The sequence below is a fragment of the Anser brachyrhynchus genome (assembly GCF_964034855.1).
Source record: "Anser brachyrhynchus genome assembly, chromosome: 2".
NCBI lineage: Eukaryota > Metazoa > Chordata > Aves > Anseriformes > Anatidae > Anser > Anser brachyrhynchus.
This window is the reverse complement of record NC_137695.1, coordinates 2,045,517-2,070,500: the sequence shown is the minus strand read 5'-3', so window position 1 is coordinate 2,070,500 and position 24,984 is coordinate 2,045,517. Positions and strand designations below refer to the sequence as shown.

General features: G+C 43.5%; 1 protein-coding gene across 2 annotated transcripts in view; it reads right to left on the bottom strand.

The window, feature by feature from the left end:
• The window catches only part of MYL3 (myosin light chain 3), a 36,816-nt gene extending 12,046 nt beyond the window's left edge, over window positions 1-24,770 (bottom strand). For both annotated transcript variants that reach the window (XM_080583385.1, XM_080583386.1), the window contains exons 1-2: window positions 24,399-24,770; window positions 1,443-1,470 (exon numbers count right to left, since the gene is read on the bottom strand). In XM_080583385.1, coding sequence (XP_080439511.1) covers window positions 1,443-1,470; window positions 24,399-24,521 — 151 coding nt within the window. In that variant the 5' untranslated portion in view covers window positions 24,522-24,770. The remainder of the gene's footprint in view (window positions 1-1,442; window positions 1,471-24,398) is intronic.
• Window positions 24,771-24,984: the final 214 nt, after the last annotated feature.

Sequence of the window (24,984 nt, the reverse complement as noted above, 5' to 3'; positions counted from 1 at the left end):
GCTACAAGGATATCCTATTTCACAAATCCCAGATTCCCAGCTTTGCTCAGTGTGTACAGATAGATCAGACGGCAGCAGAGGCTGCTATAAGAAAGAAAATGCACTTCTCTGTTTCTAGAGATTGTCTACATCTGCTCCAGACTTGCTACCTTTTATGGCAGCCCTGGAATTGTTCCAGATTTGCCTTTTCCAAGCCATTCCAATGGGCTGATGACCTTTTTTTTTTTTTTTTCCTGATTCGTCCTATTCTTTTCCCATTTTTTTGGTAGAGCCTCTAGAGCTTATTCTCCTCAGGGGAAGAGAAATAAAGCATAGACACTAGGAGGGTCCTGTCCAATCCCCAAGGCATTACCTGATCAGCAATCCAGCTGTTCTGTGATGCTGGAATAACTCAAAGGTCTGTGGCTCAGAACTGGGCCTCTCCTGTCATTCTCCCATGATTTTGGGACTGGAAAAGGGGAAGTTTCCCAAAAACTAGCAGTTGCCTCTAATCATGAGTTATTTTTGTCCCGTCGTTAGAAGACACTAACTAAAGTTGTGAAGAGGGGCTTGAAAATTCGAAGATAATATTGGAAGTTTGTAGCAAAGCCTCAGCCTCTGAGGCATTAAGACATTTGGTTCCAGTTCATAAAATGCTTCCTTCTATATCTCCTTTCTCTGAATCAAACTGACTGGATAGTCTGTGATTTTTTTCATCTGTTCTAATTAATTCATTTTCTGATACCATCTTTTATAGGCTCTACCAAGCTCTTCCAAGGGTTTAGAGACCAAAGCAAAACTCTGCCAGATGTTTGACTCCATCTATCAATTATTCTTTAAGTAAGAAGCAGACTGGTAGTTGAGGGAAAAGAGGACAGCTGCAGCAAATAGTGTTCCCAGGACTTCATGCATGAGGTTTCAGTATCATTTTCTTGGGCTGGGACAAAGGGCTCAGAAAGTAATGCTGATATTTTCCTTTGAAAGAAAAACCATCATCACTGTCATTATTTGATGGTTTCTGGAGAGCTGTCACAAAACTGTAACAAATTACATTCTGATTGAATACAGGGAAAAGTTCTCAAAAGCATGGTCAGGAGACTTTCTCTTGAAAGTACTTATATTTTATTGGTGGGTTTTCTTAACTAAAAAGCATATCTTTGGACTGAGGTTTGGAGGGGTGAATTGTTTATTTCATTTTTGTGTTTGCCTTGTTGTCAGAGGAGCTGATGTTTCCTTTAATGAAATAAGTGCCTAATTTGCATGGTGCATGACTTTCCTCCTTTTCCTTTGACCAACGTAATAGAGGATTTGGAGGAGGGACAGAACAGGAGCAGAACCATGAGTTAAAGCACAGCTGTCTCAAGGGATCTCCAATACCCACACCCATGGATATACCCAGTGCTTGCCAGCACCTCCCAATGATGGCATTTACTCTGCATGGAAGAGAAGCAAATCTTTCTCACCTTCGATCTGATCAGGGGTGAATTCAACCTGGAAGAGACAAAAAATAACAGCCAGATGAAAACAGAAAAATGAAGCAAATAAGGAGAGCCCTTGCTTAATATCTCTGTATGGATGCTTGAAAGGGACTTTTGCATAAATCCAATAAAATAATTTTATAGAACCTGTAGATATTTCTTCTTTCCTCCTTCATTTTCCCTTACGAATCAGCCCCACCTTTAGCACTAAACAGCTGCAGATACCTTTTTTCCATTCTTCTGCTTCTCCTGTGTTTCTTCTGTAACCTCTTTCCCCTATCCCTACTTACTCCCCTACCACTGATGCCCTCTCCAGAGATGATCACAGCAGCACTGCGGTAAATCCCAGGCCACTTACCTAAAAGGGTTTCACCTCTTCACATGGGGATATGCTATCCATCGTCTTTCTCAGTAGAAGAACTAGGGGTATCGAGAGAAACTGGACAAAGTCAGGCTCAAAGTAAAGTGAGGGAAGTGGTTCTTTGCTCTTGCAGTTTAACTGTGAAAATCTAGTCATGGGACACTGTAGGTGCTCATGGTCTACATGTGTGTAGAGGGTCACAGGACCACTTCTTGGAAGAGAAAGCCATTCAAGGAGTACCAAATGCACAGAAATACTTAGTTCAGGAAGTCACAGTTTGAGTTTAGGAAAGGGTTTGGGGGGAGTTTTTCCTTGTTCTTGTACCTTTTCTTAAAGCATGCTCTAATATGGACAGCTCTCAGCGTCTTTCTCTGATTCCGCCATCTGCCTCTTGTATTCTCACCATCACATATTTCCTCCTGTTCCCTAACTTTTAGAGATGCTCTGCTCCCTCTTTTTACATGTCACTGCCCTTCTGCAGCTCTGAACTCTAGAAACACCCCAATAGGCCCATGAGGTGTTACTGAGCTCAAATACAAAAGAAGAAAGCATGCTGACAGAATGTGACATTCAAGTTTCTGAATGAGCAGGCATAAGTCATCAATGAGAATTCATGCCATATTGCAGTCTGGCTCACAGGCTTCTATTAGGATTGTTTTGAGACAAAGCACGAGGGTCTACAACAATGGTGGGATTCAAACCCACGTAGTCAAATCATGTTGGATTAGTAGTCCATTGCTATAACCAGTCTTCTGCTGACAGATGTGACAAGGCACAGTTTACCACATATAATTACAAGAAATTGCATAGGATGGTTGGAAAGAAAAAAGAAAATCCAGACATTAGCACCCTAACGGGAAGGATGGTGCCCTTGGATGCATCCTTTCTACCCAATTCCTTGATTGTGGGTGTGGTCTTTTTTTATATAGTATTTATATTATATATTTATATTTGTTATATTATATATTTATATATATTTATATAACTGGTGCAGTTTTTACGTCCTTCCAAATGCGTTTGTCAGAGAATTAGGGAGATTGATGCTCTAAAAGAAAAGCTCCACTCACCCCAGTAAATAGTTTTTTCTGCCTACAAAGAGTCAGCTACACCTGTCTTTTGGGGAATACCAACATAATTGGCATCTCTGCTGATGGGTACATTCCTGTAAAGCAGGAAGATTGACAGAATGACTTCATGGTGAATAAATAAATGAAGAGAAACCGTATTCTGATATGCACAAATTTGCATGGAAATATACACATGTAAATATATTTTGGGTCTACTTTTCTTTTTGAAGCTGTCCACCTCTCACTGTTTAATACCATATTTTATTCTTTGCCAGCAAAGCAGCCAACATCATAGTGAGACTCTTAAAAGCAAACTGCATTCTTCACTCAAGGTGAAATGCAATGTGACACAACCCTTCATCACCTAGTTGGGATTTCTCGCTCTTAAAGGGTGGAACTGCTGTAGCTCCCTAACCCTGCTGCCAGGACATCCGTGACATGGCATGACAACACCAATTCCAACTCAGGATACTCTATGATTCTATTATTCTATGATTTCTTTCTTCCACCAGGGTCTCTGTGGACAGCTCCCAGGTGGTTTTCTGTCTCCAGATACCCTGAGCCACACAAGGAGCTCTAGCACTCATAGGATAGGACAAAATGAGCGTCTACAGGGCAGCTGCAGACAGCCCCAAACTCACTCTATCCATGTATATCATTGCCCAGTGAGTAACACAGTTAGGGCTCTCCTTCCAGGCAGCTCTGATTTTCTGTTACGACTGGTGGCTGAGAAGGTCCCTGACCCTCTTGCAGGGTATCCTGCATCTGCTGCTGGAGTATCTGGGGATGGCCACTCTTGAAGACAGGGTATTTGGTGCAGAGGGATTTACTGGTTTCACCTGTCTTGGCAGAAAATGGCAGAAGACATTTACTTAGGTAACTCATTTAAGCACTGAAACAGCTCTAATCCCTTGGACCTACACATATTCCCTCCCAGCGCTGCCTATCTCTCCGTACCACGGTGTTTCTGAGCATATTTTGGTTCAAGAGAAGAAAAACAAGAAAACATCTGGTGGTCTTGGAAGACAAGACTCACGACTAATCCTGCAATTGTTGAAAACCAGACCACTGCTTTTCTGCCTGCCCTCTTCAGTCCTTATCTGAACTAGCTCATTCAGGAGATTATCACTTTGTTTGCAATTCTCAGTCATAATTTACCTTGAACAAAATCCAATTAATAACATAGTTGCCTAAGAAGCAGCCAGGAGGCTGTCTGAAAGGAAGCATTTAGGAAACACTAGTAAGGAGTCCCCAAAAGAACAGTGATGGTCTTTCCTTTTCTAACACACAGATGGATCCAAACAATTTTTTTCATGAAGATTATAATCACCTAGATGAGGTCCTATCCCAAATCCACACGCCTCATTTTAATTAGAAATAAATGTCCATTTGGGAACACATTTATACATGTGCGTTGTCAGCAGACGGCCTTACAATCACTGTGTCTAATTATATAAATCTTTGAGAATTTGACTGAATCTAATTGCATATTGAGTTTATTTAGGCATCAATAGCCCTTGTGGGTAAAACAAGGCCAGAGCTGATGGCAATTCATATTTAAATCACTGTGATGGATTGTTCCTGGGGAAGAATTAATCTCAGTTGCACTTAGATGTAGTTAGACAGAAGTATCAGCCATCTTACGTTCCATTTATACCAGCAGAGAGGAATGGGCACTTCTAGGGCGTGATCAGACTTGGCTTAGGTGTGTGCTTGGGGAGGAGACAAATCATGCCGTCATTTTCTCTGAGCGGATCAATCAGTTCTATAATGAGGACAAAAAGAGCACAGATGGAGATGTCCTTTCCTGATCTGGTGAATCCCACCCAGAAAGCATGAGCTGGGCCTTTGGCAGGCTGCAGGCCAGGAGAAACTGCCAGAGTGAAAAAAAAAAAAAAAAAAAAAAAAAGATGCCTGAAAATTCCCATGGCTGGATCAAAGGGAAAGGTTGAGCTGAAAGGCTGAGCATGCCTCACCTCTAATCACAGTCCCTAGCAAAACACCACCCAGAGCTGGAGGACCATGCGTGACAGCTGACAGGGCAGTGGCAAAGAGTTTGACCAGACCTACCACCCAGGCATGGCTTCCTCTCAGGAAAGCTGCAGAGATGTGTGGGTGGTGGCTGCTGCTATTTTCTCCCCTCTCAGCACATACCACCATGGAGTTGAAGGGAAAGGCAAGTCATCATTTAGCCAGCCACAAGGTATCATTGAGAACGGATGGAATGAACTCGGGCTATATTTAGATTGAAGATGGTTTGGCTTTCCCTCTCCTCTCCCTCAGAATGGCGTGGAGCACACAAGACTAAAGCCATCTCCATGCAGTAAGAGCAAAAGCATAGCTATCCATGCAAGACCACTGCCCCAGAGACCCCAGACAAGAGGGATCCAGAAGACAGGCTGTAAAAATGGGGTCACATTAAGGCAATCAGTGGACAAAGGACCCCCCAGTGCATTGCAGCCACAGACAGTGGCCCCATATCCCTGCTCAGAGGCAGCCCTGCTTCTGCTGGTCTATTGCAGCAGGCTTGCTATGGGGTGAAAGCCCCCACCAGTAGCTCTGATGCCCAGACCCACCCATGTCCCCAGGCACATACCCAGTTTCACAGCAGCTCAGACAACAGCATATCCCTCTTCACCCAAAGCTGGAGGCTGCAAAAGACACTCACAGGCTAAGTGTAACTTCGCTTTCCCAGATAGGCTTCACATTTTCCAGCTCCTTGGATGTAAGCTAGGATGACTGCGCTTGGGGGTTTGACTGCTTGTTTGTTTGCTTGTTTTTAAAATGCTGACACTACAGAAGAGTTAGGTTTCCTCTGTCATTTTTTTTCTGTTGGCCACTGTGGTTTTAGGGCAAGGACATTCTAAATGAATGCCAAGCACCCACGCCACCAAGGATAACGGTGGTGTTACTTGGTACAAATCCCTAGGAGAGACGGAGCTGCTGACTGCTGGCCTCTTTCCTCTTGTCCCCTGCCCTGATTTGGGGACTGTGCTCCATGTTCCATGCAGACACCGGGCAGCTGAATTAAATCCTTTTCATACCAATTGGTATGCCAGCTTCCCTGACGTTTTAGCAATCTTGGCTTCATTACCTGGTCACCAGTGGCATCAGCTATGGCCTTAATGCTCCTGTCCCCTTTGCCTAAACAATGACATTAAGCTGTTTTTGTCCCAGAGAGAACAGGAAGGATAAGTGCACCCCTCGGCGCCATGAACGTCATTCACAGCTTCTTATCTCGGGGACTTTTTTATGAACCCACAGTATCTCAATCAAACACATAACTCTGTGGACGACAAGCCAGTAATAGCTAAGTTTGAAAGAAGTCCTATTAATAAAACCATTGCTAACCAGCATCCAAGAGGTTATCTGGGGAGAGGTATTTAGACAATGCAAGAAAAGAGCCCCTCCAGAAAAATAAGGCAATGTTCTTCTTGTTTCATGGCAGTCTGAGGAATCCCAATACAAACAGAAAGGTTTGTACTTAGGTGTGGCAGGGCTACTTTTGGAGAAGGAAAAGTGTCTTATTTATTTATTTATTTATTTTTATTATTATTATTGTGCTTTTGGAAGGCCGATTTAGGAAGCAGAAATGCAGCAGATGGAAAGAGGCCCAGAAGGCCATCAAGATCAGTATCATTGTGTTGAGATTGCATTTGTATTTCATAAGTATGTGGGTTTTTTTCCACTAAGACCTTTTAAACCTATTAATACACATCATCTCCATTGTACTCTCTCCCGTCACTTATGCATAGGGCAATTACGACGTACATAAACTCCTCCACTGTCCGTGGACAAACCTTGACACACAGTCAAGTCTCATTCCCTTGTTTTTCTTTGTAGCCACTCCTGATTTCTCATCATCTCTGGCTTCTGAAACTCTTTTGGTACATCTACATTTAGTTCACAGGCTTCCCAAGGACTTTTCTAGTTGTTTCTTTTCAGCTTATGGTCTGATGGGTGAGAAGGCATCACACAGCATGGACACTTGACCAGGACATGAGCTGTGACCCTGGACAGTACCAGATCCACTTGGTCTCTGTGGGGGAGAGTTAACACTGAAAGTTTTGCAGGATAGAAACCCAAACATAAAACTCTACAAATACTCTCTGTTTTCAGTTTTATGGCTGGTCCCCAATGTTTTCAGAAGAAAAATTGCTTCAGGTTGACCTGAAAATAAAGGTGTTTTTTTTTTTCCTTTGTTTGTTTTTGTTTTGTTTTTGAATGGCAGAAAATATATTTTTTTGGAGTTCAAGAACTGAACAGTTGGCATTTTACAATATCTAACTACACTGATAATGAGAATGAAGTTAAGACAGAAATTAACCTTTATATGTAGCTGAATAGGTAAAGACTTTCAATGAAAATATATATTATGTACTTCAAGATCAGGTAAATGAGGGAAAGTCTTAATCAAGGTCATGCAGAGGATGCTGCCACATAAGGAAGTACAAAACCACATTTGTCTCCTTCACACACTTTTATCTGACAGAATATGGTTACCTCGAATCTTTCTTTTATCTGGGTTTCCTAAGAGCTGAAAAAATAAAGCATTATACCACCAGTTTTTCTACTATACCGTCAGCAGACTTTATGCATTCAAGGTCCCTATTTTAGTCTGAAATAAATGTAGATGAAGTCTGCCATGGCTTTTGATTCCCTCAGGAAGTGGATATAGAAGCCTTCTGTGAGGAGCAGTGTCTGGTTTGTGATTAGGAAGCACTGCTTGGGTCTCAGAGTCACTCCATGAGACGCTCCCCCATTGTGACAGAGTTGGTGAAGGGAAGCTGAGGCAGGTGCATGGCACTAAAAGTGGTGGGAGGTGAAGAATTACGGAGAGACAAGAGATCAGCGGTGCAGTCATGCTGAGAGGTGGATTTGGGGAACCCACGTGGTTCCTCCATGAGGAAGGATTTACAGCACAACTCTGAACTTCTATGGCTCACACTAAATCTACTCTGCCAGAGTGTGGTGCTCTGAATCCCTGCTGAGTGAGGAACCACAGCCTGATACGTCTGCAGGGCACGGGTTCAGCTTTGTCCCTTGCAGGAAGCCTGTCCAAGCATGCAGTGACTCAGAGCAACCTTACCTTTGGTGTTGACGCCCTGTGTCCTCAGCCCGAGCCAGAGCTCTGGGTGGCAGTCCCCTCTCAGGACATCATAGCCTCCTCACTTCTTTGTTTCTTGTAAATACCTTCTGGGGTTTAATGAGCAGGGCACTTTCCAGTCACTGTTCTCTACCAAATCTGGCAGCAGCCTATAAATTGATAGTTTTTTTTTTTTTTGATGGGGAATGTGTTGCCACAGTTTTCCAGAGCACAAGGGGAAATTCCAGAGCCTCGACAAGAGAATGACACAGACGCTCTGGAGAACAGAGACGGCTTCTGGCAACCGGCAGCATCAGAAATATAAAACATTTTGTAGACTGACTGTTCTCCCTGTAGCTCCACGGTTTTGGATTCTCCAACCATTTACTGACAGCTGGCCTCCTGCCTTCTCTGCAGCCCCCCCCTTCACCAGCCTCACCAGCAGATGTTTGTTCAGATGTTCTCAACTGTATAAGAAATTATAAAAGCTAAAAAATACCCTCTGTTAAATCCTGGAGGGGAGCCTGGGATGTAAGGGAGGTCAGACTTTCCCTGAGCTGTCTGCTTGCAGTAGACAGTAGCTCTTGGGTTGGGTCTCTGATGGGGAAAAGCCCCAAGGATGCAGCCTGTGGACATCATTGCAACAATTCCTGGGGGCTTCAGACCCTCAAACCTCCTTGGCAATGAGGAAATAGGCCCATCTCCCAATCCAACAGGCATGGAGACAGGTAGACTCTCCCATTCCACACTTAATTCTGGGTCAGCACTGCATTTGTACTCCTTGCAGTAAGAGCACCTTGAGATGGAAGGTCTCAAAGAGGGCAGGTAAAAGTAGTCAACAGACAACATATTTGGTGGATATAATAGGTTAGAAAAATGTCCAGGAAGAGTCAAAAACTTCTGTATTTAATTTGGTAAACAGCTTAAGTAAGAAAAAAAAAAGTGAGAGAAAAAAAAAAAAGAGGCATTATTATTATTACTACTCTTATTATTTTGAGATAAAAGCCTTTTTCTTTGGCTTTCATTTCCAAATCAAATGCTTTTCTCATGTAAATACTGGCAGGTTTTTCTTTTCCTTTTCTTTTTTAATTCAAATATTTTTATATTGAAGTGGCATATTTCATGTAAAATTGACTTAAAGAATCCCAGTCCCCCACACCAGATTACTCCAAGCCCTACCAAAACAATCTTTTCAGGCTGAACAAACCCATTTTGAGTTGCCAAACGAGAATTTTTGTGGGTTTTTCTTGTGTCACTGAAACCTCCTCCTGAAAATCCAAGCTGTTTTCTTCTAATATTTTAATTCCCCCACCAAGCCTGAAAACAACCACCCTTTGCTGAACCAGTTTTCCTCTCGGATGACACGGTTGTGTAACCCTTCTGGGTTGCTGATTGACACACCAGTCATGCTTGTAGTGGATGAGGCCATGGGAGAGGTCCTGTTGGCCTAAATGAAAGGAGCTTGATGAGTCTCAGGCAAGATGTAGCGGAAAGGCGCCTGCAAGGCAAAGTCTCCTGGAAGCCCAGGAGTCGGGCTTGGAGGTGGAAGCTGAAACCCTTCCTCTTACTCAGCAAGGTCCCCCCGGACACAAAATGCCTTGGCAAAATTCCTCCACCAGCAGCATTGGCCACCACAGCCATCTACCAGGTTTTTCTTCCTCCAAGGTCTTGTCTGGCAGGGTTTGGCAACCCAGTGGCACACGTAGAAAAGCCTTAGTGTCTTGGGTAGCAAATGTTAAGCTGTTTCCCCGACATAGCTTGACACCACCATACCACACTTGTACTAATGCTCCAGCTCATACAGCAACATCGCTCAGCCCCAACACTGTCCCCATGGTGTCATTTTCTCCCCTGCCATTGGCACTGCAGCCATCACCACCCCGGGGATGGGATGGCACCAGCCCCCAGCAAATGCAGTCCATCCCCATGCACTCGCATCTCCTGCAAAGTCAAACGGCAGCTGGACCCCTTTAAAATATCGCACTCCTTGCGCTGCAACTGTCCTGAAAAAAATAGGATTAAGCCACCTCTGCCAGACACTCATTGCGATAACACACTGGCAGCAGGGAGAGTTCGGCTTTTGTTTCTCGAAGCTGGCAGGCGCAGCGCGCATACCGCTCCCAAAATAATCACACTGTAACTCAGCCCCGGTTTCAAACGGGCCCAAACTTCCCCCTAGCAAATCCATGAGCGCAAACTAATCTGTCAGTGGGATCCACTTGGCTTCATGCTGGGGGTGGGGGGAATTGTTTTTTGGTTTTTGTTTTTTTTTAATTATTTTCTGAAACAGGACATTATTCATTGTGAGATGAAAAAAAAATCATGGCGTGCTCTGATCTCGTGGTGCAACCGCAGCCGTACTGGATGTTCCTGCCCGACCCCAGCATCGCCAGGGAGCTCCAGTCTGAAAAGCTGAGCCCCAGCTGGGGGCCGGTCAAGAGGATGGAAATTTTGAAGCCTGACCTTCTATCGAAATTTCAAATTCTGATTGAAAAAAGGAAGAGGGAGAAACCCTTCCCTTCTCCCTCTCATCACCACAAGTTGTTTTCTTTTCAATTCACTGCAGTCTGCTGGGGTCCTTTGCTTGATTTAGAGTTTTATTAACTTACGCAGAAAGAGGCCAAGTCTGAAGTTTCCTACAACCACAATTGGAGCTGATGTTTCAAGAGTTTTGTTTTGCTTTTCTTTTTTTTTTTTTGGTCCACTTGCAGCAGTGTCAAGGTCCAAGTTCTGATCGTATTAACAAGTGCTCTGACCCATGGCTGTTTTCTTGGGGCTTTGCAGCGGAGTTTCACTTGAGACCCACGAGACCTGTGTAGGTTCCCCAGCCTCGGACCCAGGTGCCCTTTGGGACACATTGCAGCCACCTCCTGCCCATTGTCCCCACACCCAATGACGTTGGAGGCAGAGTCAAGCCCGTGCGCAAGAGGCAGTGTTTATAAAGTGCTGTCACCAAGCAGCATGGCATGCGATGACATTTCATTTACAGACAGGTTGGGGGGGCATTTGGGGCAGTTTCTTTCTGCAATCATTAAATCAAAGAGAAACAACACTTTTACCCCCTGCCAGGCTATGACTGTTACCTACCAGTCAGCACCAGCCACAAACAGTAAAACGTTATTTCCTTACCAACATTTTCTGTCTTCATTATTTATTTTTTTTCAAGCATTCAGTGGTTATTGTCAGGCTGCTCTTAACCACAGCTGGGTTCTCTCTGAGCCTGTTTTTATCTCCTTGCTCCCCGGTTCTGTTTTGTTAAGGCTGGGTGGCTCATAAACCAGTTTGTTTTTCTAAGGTTGTTCACAGGAACAGGCTTCTTGCAGGAGATATTTCACCCATGTCTGCCCAGTGGCTGGGATGTTCTGCTGCTTCCCAGAAAACACAATTGATGGATTGTTGCTGTTTCTATTCTCGGCTTTGGATGTATTAGTTTGCCGGAGCAAACAGCTTTCACAGGATGGATCAGGCCCCAGGGTTTGGCTCTCCTGCACCTGTTGGAGGGCTGGGGAGGGGGCAGTGGTCTCCAAACTGGCCATGCAGGCACCTTGCCTAGGTATAGTGTGTGCTTACATGTGCACCGGGCATTTGGATAAAGAATATGAATTGTACAGGGACATAAATGGATGTAAAGATTTGCTCTTCTACATACATGTTTGCATATACGTGCATATCAATTTATATGTACATACGACTATACATAGGCTTCTATATGCACACACACATTTATTTCATGTATACATGCCTATTCACACATGCATATAGCATATATATATGTACATACACACTGCATGCATATAAAGTAAGCACAACTCACTTTCACAACCAGGCACACACATTAACACCCAAGCCACCAGAAAAAAACAGAAGTGAGGGGTGATCATTTATAAGGGAGCACCATAAATCCAGAGGCAAGGATGTCCCTTGGCAAACTTTTTTTCAGCTGTGCTGAAAAATAAAATAAATAAAATAAAATAAAATAAAATAAAATAAAATAAAATAAAATAAAAAAATAAAAAAAAATAAAAATGCCCAAGCTCTCAGTAGAAGCCAACATAGATTTTTCAAAAAGTAGAACCCAGGTATTGATCTGGGATAAATCAGCACGGGGCGTGGGTGGCTGGAGGGGGCTATGCAGATTGACCCCTGCGAGGAATCAGTCCATAATGGGAACAGCATTCACAAGCAAAAGCCACCGAAACCCTTTCAAAGCCTGTTATTAGTGGCAATAACGCACCGTTCCCTGGCTAGGGCAGGGGTTCTGGGAAGCAGTTATCTCATCAAAGGGAGCTGGGCTGCGCGCTGACCACATACCCTGAGCAGTGCATGATGCTTTCAATTTAAATTTAGTTGAGTCCCTCTTCTCCCCGGCTGCTATTTTTTAGGATTCAGATTGCAGATAGGACAGGGGAGGGAACAATGCCATGTGAGATGAATGCATACAATGTAATATGAAATTAAGCTCAAGAAGGAAATTTGCTTAAGAGTAAAAAAAAAAAATAAAAATGCTGGCAATTATATTGGCATTGCCCCTCTACTAATATTACATCTATTTCCTTTCCCATATTTCTTTCCACTTCTTTCTACTGCCAGCATATGATAATTTTATACATATATATATAAAATGAAATATTGTTAGGAAATATGCTTTGACATTGCTTTGTTATTGCTGTTTTTAATAATACCTGAGCTTTAACCAATCCTTTTGCTACTTGGAAACCTTACAGCGAAGTCTAAGCAAACAAACTAGTCCAGGGGCTGTGGGAGGAAAGAGGATGGAGGTGGAGGAGCTTGCTACTAATCTGACATCAGAAAGCCCCATAGTTTGAAGCCATTCAGAGCCACTACAGCTTTTGGAGGGGGCTGGGGTGCTTTGGGACCTAAAGTGCCAGTGCCTGTGCAGCGAGGTGGGCGCTGGCTTGAGCTGAAGCCACTTGAATGGAGAAGCAGCACTTCCCATGCTTCTGGTCTTGGTGCTAACTGGGCTCCCCACTTCAGGCTAGTCCAGATCAGGCACCCAGTGCATGCCTCTGCCAGAAAATCAGTGTAGATAAACTCTGCCTTGTCCTACTGCTGCTGGGAAGAGCTCTGTATCAGCTTTTAGGTATTTACATCACCTGCACTCTCCTAACTCCTCCAAGCCCTTCACAAAAATCCATCTCAGAGCTGTAATTATCACTATCTCCGTTAGCTGCTGGAGCATAGAGGTGCAAGGATAGGTCTTTATCCAAGGCAACTGCTCCCAGGGGCACCACTGGGGCGCGCACAGTGATTTTTAAGGGCTCTTCAACTGGGGAGCTGCATTTCAGCCACCCACACTGGGGGTGTTTGGCTGAGGCTCTTTTTGTAGGCATCTTTAGAGACACATTGCCCTTGGCCAGCGTGGCAGGGACTCCACGACACTTTGGGACCAGAGTGCAGTAACCAGCCTGCCCCTGGGAAGGGACAGGCACAGGACCAAGAGGGAAGGCAGCAACTCATCACCTGGCACTTAGTCACGTCCTCAGCCCAGCTCATGACTTGTGAGGCTCCACGTCTTTCAGGGAATGATGGTTTTTTGTCACTAATGGTGTTTTCCATCCTATCAGTACAGACACCAGGGCAAAGTCCACCTGGGCACTGCTGCCTGAATGCTAACATTCTCACAAAAGTTAGGAGAAAACCAAAGTTTTTGTTAAGAGCTACTCTCCTCCCTGCCTCCACCCCAGCTACTCTTAACATTTTTCTCCCTTCTCCAAGTTAAGATTTAGCTGGTTTACGAGAGAAATAAATAATCTGTCTCTACAGTCCAGCTTTCCAGCAACTTGGGAAAAGTTAGCACTTTGGCCAGGGCCTTCTGCATGCTCTGAGCTGTGCATTTAATTTAAATTTAATAGTTATTGCACGTTACACAAATGGCGATTAAAACCATATTGATTGAGGTTTAGCAGTTATGTGAGAAATGCAGATCTTATTACAGAGCTGCTCCGTATCCAGAGTGTGCTTTTAATAACTCCCTGCTATCCAGGGGCAGATTTGAGAGAGGAAAAGGACCAGAGAGAAAAAGGCAAAGCTGGGAGGCACCGTCGGGAGGGACGATGGCCAGGCTGCTGGGTAGGGTGGCTCTCACCCTGTTCCCACCATGGGCAAACACCCAGAGCACAAGACCTGCACAGCTATAGACATGCAAACAAGCCCACAGAGCTCTTATCCACGCCACGTGCTGGAGAAACAGACAAACACCCTGGCTGAGATCTCAGAAGATAAATTTCTGTGGCAGGATGCATTGCCACGAGGGCTTTCTAGGTCAGGACCTGCTGCAGAAACACTTGAAAACCCCAGAAGCTGTCCAAACAGGGCTTATTTATTATTCTCCCAACCCATCCTTTCGAGAAGCTGCAAAGTACATTTGGTGGCAAAGCAGAAATAAACAGCTCCCGTGTCCTAGTTGGTCTGAGATAATGACTGAAAAGACAAAACGAACCAGAAAAATAATAACTGCATTTAAACCACCCTGCTGAGGGCAGTACAAAGCCTTTCAAACGTACTCTTGGCAGTTCTGAGGGGCATTTCCATGCCTAAAGGCTGGAAAATGCTTCAGGGAGATGAGGGGTGCACAGACATGAGGGGTGCACAGACAGGGAGATGTGAAATATGCAGGGGCACAAGGGGAAACGTGGAGGGAGGTGAAAAAAACACCTCTAGCCACATTTGCAGAAAAGCTTACTTATAGTCAGTGGTGGTTAACACCCTCTACAAAAATCATCTTCTTTTCATGAGACACAAGAAAGCCATGTTCAGAAAATCCTATCGTGCTCCTGGCTCTCAGTGATCCAGATACAGACTCAGAAAGCTGCACGTTTTACTGCTAAGGCCCGGAGAATCAGTAATGCTGCAACTCTGATTTACTTCAAATTTTAAAAAGAGTATATGAAACTTGACAGGTTTTCATCTGAATATCCCTTAGATAAGGCCAAGCTGTTTACAGGTTTGGATTTGTACATCCCTCTGCCACAGACATTGCAGAAAAATTATTGTTTGGCAGCTGTACAACAAAGACTTGGAAGAGGAAACTGCCCAGAACCATTATTTTTACTTTTTTTTTAAATCATACTACTATGTATTTTAGGGTGCCACTGAGCAATTTCCAATTTTTCAGGGAAAAATTCTATTTCATTAAGAATGAAAACAGCTTTTGGTTTTGTGTTTTACTTGATGACAGTTTTAGTTGGAAATGAGGGAGAAAAAAATATTCCAGATTGGTCAAAATGTTCCCTTTTGCCCAAATTGTAGTAATTTCAACCATTAAACATTTCTGGGTATTTTTTTATATATATACAAAGAAAGAACCCTCTAAAATTAGTAGCTGCTTCAGATCAAAAGAATCTAAACAGAGGATTAGCTAAAAAAGCTGAAACTGGTAATTTTCTTGATCCTTTTCAGATTCTTTTGAAAACCCTTTGCAAAAATCTGTGTGTTTGCAAAACACTCCAGTGCCACCAAACTGCACTTGCCAAATCTCCCCGAAAAACATTTTTACGAGAAACATCACCCAGCTCTGCGAACAAGAGAGATACACAGAGATAGCCAGACTTTCACTGGCCCAGAAAATCCATCTGGAAAGCAACTTCAATTTCCAGAGCTGTTTGGTTTTGGCCCTAAGAATGAGTGGAATACACCACAAAGAAACCCTTTTGCTGTGTACGAATGCATGCTTCCTCAAGGTCTATTTCTTCACCCTTCTAGTTCGAGACAGCATTTTGCTAGCAGCTGGTGAGGAACATCTCCTGTTTACAGGCTGAACAACCAAAAGAAACAAAATGTGATTATCATCCTCTGTTTCTCTCCAGGGGAACCAAGCCACAAGCAGGTATTGGATGGGTGAGCCATGATCTGCCATGGTCTGCAGGAAAGATGGAGGGTGAACCAAGGCTCTCTCCTCCAGATCACCTTCCCTCTCCACTTGCTGGTCTCGCATTCTCTTCTTCCACCTGATCTGATTCCCTTTCCCTTGTTTTCCCATCACAGTCCTTCAAAACCTGTCATTGCACGGTTCTGCACCCTAGCCTGCATTTCCCCTTGGGGATGCCCCCAGCCCCAGGGACTTGAGTCATCCCCCATCCCGCCATCCAATGCAACATTTCATCAGGTCAAGTCCACAAATTGTTTCCTAATGTTGAAATACCCCCTTTGCCTTTCAGGCACTGCTGCATTTCTGCAAAGCAAGCTGCCAAATTCATGTCAGCCTGGGCCAGCTGCTCCAAAGGGAGGGACAGGAGGGAGAAAGGTGCTCTCTGTGTTATTAAAAGCTGCCCCACAATGGCAAGTCTGGCTGGGAATGTCCCATGCTTCCAGAGTGACATAGACTGTGATAAATAAAGGAGAGAATAGAAGAGCAGAGCTGCCTTTAGAAGTGTGCTATGGCAGCATGGCATTTTAACTACGCTGGGGTCCATCCAGGAGCGCTTAAACAAATTGCTACGGGGGCATTATAAGCACGAACAGCACCTGACTTTGTGTGCACAGCAGGGTGTCTCAGCCACCGACTCTTGAGAAAAGGCTTGAAGTAGCTCCATCTAACAGACCCTCAAAGCTGAGGAGGTTCTGGAGAGGGAACAAAGGCTGCTGACAGTCCTGACAGCAACCTCTGGCTGAGCTTCAGCTCCTCGTGCGTCACCAATGGCACACTTCTGAGCCTCCTGCTATGCAGCAGGAGCAAGGTAGAATGGCTGAAAGTACCAATTATAGAGGGAAAGTCCCATACCATGGACCTCAGCTGTCCCAGAGCAGAGGAAACCCCCTCCAGGAGGATGATCCCCTTCCAGCTCCCACCTGCAGGAACTGCTGCCCAACATGAGCTGAAGTCCTCAGCTCAGATCTTTCCTAAGAAGAACTAACAGTACTGAAATTGGATTCCCCACAGCTTCATGGGGATGATGGATTGGGAGGATGTGGGATTTTCTTTCAGACATGGTAAAGAGAATTCAGGATCCTGAGGATCTCGTTCTCTTTCCTGGGCAGCCCAGAGCCAGGATTTTGGAGTTGGTCCATCATTCCTTTTAGAGCAGAGCTTCAGGCAGAACAGTGAACATTCAGCAGCCAAAGTCTATACCATGGAAAAGTTCCCAAACCAGTAGAAAACCAAATCTGTTGAGCTATATGGTTCTATATATGCCACACAATTTTACTGGCTTGTGTCCAAGCCCAGCCCAGTTCTGGCAGTGGCCTAGTGATAAGCCCAAAAGTTTGCAGCTCTCGTGAGGCAGAGCACAAAGACAAGATGGCAGGACTCCTCAGCTGCCACCCGAACATGGCTCAAGTGTCCCTACCCTCCCAAGGCTCTCTTTACCACCACCTTATTTGATCTACCTAAAATGCTCATTTTAGGGTGTAATGAATGGACTTCTGAAAGTGCCTGTTTCTCTTTAGCAGTTTTAGTGGGAGACTAAAGAAACTAGCTCAGTCTTGTATATTTAACTTGTAGATCCCTGAAATACAGCAGATGAATCCACTTTTTTAACTTTCTTTCTTTCTTATTGGACTCAAAATGCTTTCCCCTAACCAAAATCTTTGGGCTCAGCAGAGCTCATCCAGATCAAACTCTGTATACAGGATGTCAAATCAGATTATTAAATGGCCCTAAGCTCTATAAATTAGCTAACTATATAACTAAAGTAGATAGCTATACAACTGGATACACTCAGTGACATTAAATGCTAAAAGATCATGTGGGAACCTTTGGCCTTCCTCACTCACTCTCATATTTCCATTTGGTATAGGCTGAGCAGGGCAGAACACCCTGCCCAGCTGGGGTTTGAGTAGAAGTTCCTCTCATTTATTCTTTTCTCATTCTTGTGCCCATCAAAAAGATATCTGGGCACTTTGGTTCCTTAGCATTCTTGCACAAGAGGGAAATGAGGGTACCTGTTAGTCAGTCATGGAAAGTTTTTAACGACTCAATCACATTTTCCAGTGACTCTCTGCACTTACATGAATTGTTTATTAAGCCCCTGTGTTTAAGATAGTAACTCAAACTTATGCAGCCAAAGCCTTCAGGCTGGAGCTCTTTTTTCTTCACTGTAACCAGCTGAGAGATATCTCATCTATGCTAAAAGTCCAGGTTCCCTCACTAGAAGTCAGGCTGGACTTCTTCAATTTTCAAATAAAGACTCATTCTATCCTAAGAAAAATATCTGCTATTTAAAATAAGAGGCATGTGAAATATTATTCTAGAGTTAGGGAAGTTTGTGCCATTGTTATGCTAAAAAGGAGTTTGTCTCTCTGCATCTGAAGATATCTGCCAGATCAATGCAGTTTTAGAGCACATGCCTAAGAGGCATTTCCAGCACACTAAATTAAAAATAAATCACAATAATCTTGCAAAAGTTCTCACACCTTGCCAGAGCACTGGTCCACAGCAAGAACAGTGAGTCAGAGGAAAATCCCATAAAAAAATCAAAAGTAAAAACTTCCCACTGACTCCCAGGAGTCTGCAATGGGGTCTTTTGTCTTTGCTGAACTTTCAGTCATTTTGGCCTGGGGCCTCCCCGAGGCTCACTGCTCAAATTTCCCTGTGCTTGAAAGGCTCAGAAGAAACCACTGGGAGAGAAAGAGGCCCAGCATGGGCTAAGTTTAGCCTGGCAGGTGTCTGCCCACTTCAGAAACCTTCAAATATGCGAGCACGGGAGGGAAATTGCTCTCTAAAAGTAGTTCTACTGAGATGCACTGCAGGCCAATAATAACAGTGGTGATGACAATGGGAATATGTAACACCTGTGAGGAATGAAACTGAGGGGAAAAATAGGTTGGAGAGTGAGAAAGATGAGAGGGTGTTGGGAGGTAGAGCCCATGTGGTGGCCATGTACAGCTGACTCGATGCCTGATCTTGGAGTCTCAGGCATGCCCGTGGAAAGAGTTCCCACTTCTTTCTCCAGAAAAACTTGGCCAAATTCCCAATGCGATCTTCAGACATCCCGAAAGGTTTCAAAGTGACCAAGACCTGCATCTTCCCCATGTCTTACTAAAACATAACATTATTTCGCCTTACAATCTGGACATGGTACAGGTACGCTACATGGGATATCCAGACAGACTTTCTTCTGAATCAGACGGGTCCTTATTAGTTGGATGCCTTCATTATGTCTCAGGGCATCAATTCCTCAGAGACTATGAGAAATGGGCTCCACAGTGATTGCTGTGCTGCATGGGTGGCTCAGGGACAACTCTGTGCCACCTTCTATCTGATGCACTCTTGACATAAATCTTCTTTCCTGGTGTAAATCCAGGGTGAGGCAAATTTATGAATGGCTTCAAAAATGCCCATAATTCCCTCTCCTCCTGTTTTCTCTGCACCAGAGGGAAGGGGTTCATCAATACGCTGACATTTGAATCATGCCTGTCTTACCTTGGGCCCAACAAATGGCTTTTTCTGGCAAGAAAAAAATGAAAGAAAAAAAAAACAAACACCACTTTCCTTTGCAAGCCCTGTTGTATCATGCTTTCCAAGGATCTGTGTTGCAAAGCACCCTGCACTCCTGCCACTAGTCAGCCACGAGTTTACCTGCTGCTGAGCCTCATACAGAATTTGGGGACTCTTATTTACACATAAAATATCCTTCTTCCTCCAGAGCTACACTCAAAACCACTCTTAAACTACAAAAATTCAGAAAACCAGGGCACATGTACCACAAATGCTGATTGCACACACAAATGCCCCAAAAACATGCCTACAAAACCTGAGTCTCACAGGCTTGCCTCTCCACAAACACAAAGGTGTCACATGCAGCACTGCCGTCACTTGAACTCACATTCAGATATTCCATAATTATTACTCCCATAAAGTGAGTTTCTTTAATACAGCCACGTTTTAAAGAGAGTCATTTGTTTTCTTTCTCATGCACATCAATACAACATATTTACCCCACAAACAAAATCCTTTTTAACCACAAAGTAACTCTTGCTTTTTTAATTCCCCCATCTCTAAGCCCTTCTCACACATGTGTTCACTGTTAACTCATAAATTTCTCCTGTGTTCAAACTTATTCTGGAATATAATCATTGCAGTCATTTCAGCCCAAAATGAAGTCTTCAGCCATGTACACAAACTGCTCTGACAATCCCACCTAGAAGGGCACTTGTTGTTGAAATGCTATTTGCCAGCTTATTTCCCTTGTGGCTGCTCCCATCCCAGATGCCCTTACATCTTTTCTTGCAGAAAAAGAAACTTTTTTTTTTTTTTGACTGTTCCTACAGATGTTCGGAAGCCTGCAGGGCTTCTCGAGGAGACCAGGTTTCACAAGGCTCCAAGACCAGTGCTCCACAAAAATAAGCTCTGACTGTTTTTTCCCCAGGCACCCATATAATTGCATGCTGCTGCAATAAGCATATCAAGTAATGGCACAGGACAATGTGGCTATTAATGTTAACTCTGTATAGCAAGCTGTGCTCCTTCCAGGTCCTCACAGAGGCCAGCTGTCTCTGTGTGACCTTTTTGTGCCCAGGACTTTGGGAACACGTCACCTCAGCTAACTTTGGTTGCTGAAATGTTGGCACCCAGCTACCTGTCTCATCTCCCTCCTTAATGGATCAGCATCTCCCAAAGCTGATTCAATCCATACCGAGATAGGTGCTGAGCATAAAGGCAAAAAACAACCCTTTAGAGAGTTTTTCTCTGATGGTTATAGATGACATTTAGGGTCAGTGACCTACTTTGCAATGGTCTTTCCAATTTTTTGTGTTCATTGCATTAAAAGATTTTTCCTGTTTTGTGTCAGCCTAATTGTTTTCAGGAGAGAAGAATTTATTTCTGGCAACATGTGCCCCCCTAGACAGCACTCAGTTGGGAATGAAGGATACCTATATGGAAACAACAATCCTCTTGCTACAGAATCTCCCAGGGACAATCTGTTCTCCAAAGTGAAGCTCGGGGGCTGTTCTAGTGAAACACTTTCTTAAAAAAGCATTCTCACAAATTCAGCCAAACTCTTACAGAAAAACAAACAAATGGAAAACAAACAAACAAATAAGCAAACAAACGAAACCAATTTTTTGTGAGTTTCAAGCAACATTCCATCACATCCCATCTACTTTAAAAAAATTAAGTATCGAATCAAGTACTAAATTAAAATCTTTACAATAAAACTTTAGAATAATTCTACTTACTTAATGGTACCCCACATCTAGGTTAATTCAGATTCCAATACAGACCCTGATCTTGACCAAGAACCAGCAAAAGAAAAGACAGGAGAATCTTATATGATTCTGGAGTGTAAAATCAAGCCGATGGACCATTGTCATGACAGTGTACTGTAAAAGTTGTGTAAAATTAAATGAGAAGTATTTTCTCCTTCCATGGAAATATCATAGTTTTGAGACTTTTTACTCTCTAAAATCAAATTGAAAAAAGGTTTAAAACCCCCCAAAATAAAATTGCATAATAAGGTCTCAGAAAAAATATTGATGATCGAGACCTTCCCATCAAACACAGGTTTTGATCACTTTTAACATTTTGTTTTGATGTAAGTTTGTTTTCATGATGCTTTTTAGCTATAGATTGTCTTCTGCATTAAAAACAACCAGTTACACCCTGGAATGCAGAACCGGGATGTTTGGAGAATTTCAAATCTCATTAAATCATTTTTTTTTCAAATGTTGTACAATGATCTAGGGAGGTATTCTGATCTACACCAGATGGCCTGAGCTCCACCAGAGCTAGGTTTATGGAACAGGAAGTAGTATATTTGCCAGACCCAGCCCCTGTGAGCAAAGAGCTTCAATTTTAACGAAAGCATTTTTGATGAAAAAACATTTAATTGAAAAATTCCCAAGAAAATTTTTCTAGAGAATATCATCTCCCCTTTCTATGAGTTTTGGGAAAGAAAAGTACCCCAGCCCCAGACCATGAATCTGCTAATGTGTTCCCTGGTCTGAGTTTGTATATTCTAGGTAATGGCATACTCTCCACAAAGATGAAGAGATATTATCAAGGGAGCACTGAATTTACTTATTTTTTAGAAACTCAATACATATTTTTTAGTACTTTAGAAACCATTAGGAGAGTCCATAGTTTCAAATTGTACTGGAGGGAAAAATAATAATTTGGATGGATAAATGTGTAGAATGAGTAGTTTAAAAAAAAAAAAAAAAACACAGACATGGATTGATTTCAAATCCTATTTGGATGAAAATGTATTTGATGATTTTTAAATTGTTGTGACTACAAAGATGAATGTCTATTTTTTTGTGAGTGATCTTTTTTATTATCTTTTTTTTTTTTTTTAATTTATTACAGCTCCACTCTTTACCGGACTTAGCTGCCCTTCATACCACAATGTCATAGTATCCTATCTGAATATTGCCATAAAGTAATGGTATCCCAGCTGAAGGTGTCAATGCCCTCTAAGAGAAGTTATTGCAGTTGCCCCCTCCTCCTTTTACAGTGCAGGAATGTTAAGTACAGGGACAGTAACAAAGATCTGCATACCACCATGTACAACTTGTCCAAGGTCATAGTGAAAGTCCTGCTCACAGCCCACAGATGCTGATGTCATGACTTCAAAAACTTGCCCAAAACTGAATTCCTGGTAGTGAGACTTCTTCTTTCTGATTTTTATTTAAATATTTATAAATATTTAAACTGAAAGGTTTACAAGGTTCTTATGATTGAAGGCAGAACAACTCCCCCATTCCCCCCAGTGCTTCCTTTGTTAGAAATCCCCAGCTGCAAGAGTCATGTCCATGTGGAAGAAGCAAATGGTTTCTACAGCCTGATTCACGAGCCACCCATGAGACCTGTTGTGGGGTCCTGAGCAGGTATGTTGAGACAGAGTGACCCCAGTACAGGGTCCCAGAGACATTTGTCCCTCACCTCAGCACTGAGCTGGTCCCATGCATGGCAGTGGAGCTCTGTGCTTTGCTTTCTTTGGCATTGCCTAGTCTTGTCTCATCTCTTCTGGCTTACCATAAGCATAGATGATCAGCAGGACTCCCTTGTTTGTTACCCTATTTCTTGTAGGAAAAAGGAATTAATCTGGCTGCTTTAAACTAATCAACAAACCAATCCTCATTTACATGCAGTCATCACCTGGCATGAGAAAGAAACCTGTGAGATGGTGCAGAGCTCCCCCTAATTTCTCCAACTTAAAGCATTTCTTTTGCTTTGCAAAGAAATATTCCCATGCCTCACAGAGTCTATCTGCCACATGGTATTTACTGTGCAAACAGTATGGAAAAGCCATTCCCAAAAACACATGCAGGGGTTTCTGATACTCCCTGTGAATGTGTGTACTGCAGAAGGAGCAATGGAGAACTAGTTATTTTTACATCTTTATTTGCTTATTTCATTGTTATAAATCAAGATGTCACTTTTTGATAGTCCATTTCATGGTTATTTCCACAGGAACATGTTACATATTTTCTTTGTCATTCTTTGAGGGAAACCTCTTTTTTTTACACAAAAAAGTGACCCTGACTTACCTGCTGAAGAGACAATTATCATGGTTAAAAACATCTGAAAGGGAAACAGATACCCAGCCTCATTTCAACAGAATTACCTACTTCACAACTTCAAAACCTGGGAAGTTTCCTACATTTTGGCAGTTCCCTGTCAAAGGGGTAAGTCACTGAAAAGGCAAAGTAATGTTAGGCAGGCAGCCCAGAGGCTGATTTCCATGGACTACAGTAGTGGCCTAAATACTGTCAAAAACCTGTTTCAGAAATGCCCTTGCAAACGTAATCTTGCCACTACATTAGCAAGAGCTTGGGAAGCCCTGCTGAGATCAGCAGTGGCTCTTTCCAGCAGAGACTGCTGTAAAGGAGAGGGAGCAGAAGGTTCATGTCCTTTGGGGGAATCCTTGGGACAGGCCCTACAAGTAGCAAATCATTTGGGAAATCTGTATTTTTTTGCCTGAGTTTCTCTCTGACTTCCAAAACACACACATACACCCAACAAGGAAGTCCCGGGCTGGGGATGTCTACCAAAGTGATGTGCTGCAGGAAGGCAGCAATGAATCCAATGAATGCTCTGAGCCCGCTCCAAGTGGCCTTGGCCAGTGGCTAATCAATGGCCAGCCCTGAGTACAGTCAAGCTTTCTTGGCACCTACCCATAATATTCCCTGCAGAGGAACATTAGGTTCCCCATTAAGGTCAGTGAAAAGTTGCAAGCAATGAAATTTGCTACTTTGGGTATTAGAAGGGAAAAACAGGTCTGGACATCCTCACACCAAACACAATTCAGCTTTGGGTTCTCTGTTTAGCAGAGCCCTCGGTGAATTTGCTTCAACCCTTTCTCTACCTGTGGCAATCACATTTACTGTCCTCTTTCTGCCCAAACCCAAGAGCTACTTTGGGAGAATGTCGTCTCACAGCGCTGAATGTACGACCAGAACCACCAACAACCCAAGCCCCACCAGCCCTGGCTGCTTCCTCCCCTACCAGGTTAAAAGATACATACTTTGATAGAAGCTGGGTTAAATTCAACTTCTTTTTTGGGTTCTGGTTCTGCTGGTTTAGGTGCTGGTTTAGGCTCTTCCTTCTTAGGTTCGGCCTTCTTAGGTTCAGGCTTCTTTGGGGGCATGCTGGCTTGCTGGCGGGCTGCTTTAGGAAGGGAGAGAAGGAGACAGACAGGAAAGGGGTGGCTGCTGCAGGATAAATCACCAGTGCACACAGGTCTTTATCTCTGTCCAGTCTCCTGCAGTCACACATTGTATCACTCCCAGACCTGTCACATGCCAGAGCTTACAATAGGGCCGCTGCTATAAAAGGACAAGACATTTACCCGGCTATTTTAGAGCCCTCCGATAGGGCATTGTTATGAATTAGCACTTATATGGAAAGAGTTGGAGGATTTTAGGGCTGAGGATGGCACTGGCTCAAGTATTTTTGGTGTGCGTTTGCACGCGTGTGCGTGTGCAAGGGGGAGGTTAGGTTACGGTCCCGCTCCCAGTGATGGGTTTTGGCCTCCCCAGGGCTGTGCTGACGCCTTCTCAGCTCACCTGCTGCAGATTATCACTCTTTTTCAGGCTGGTTGGCACCCCTGG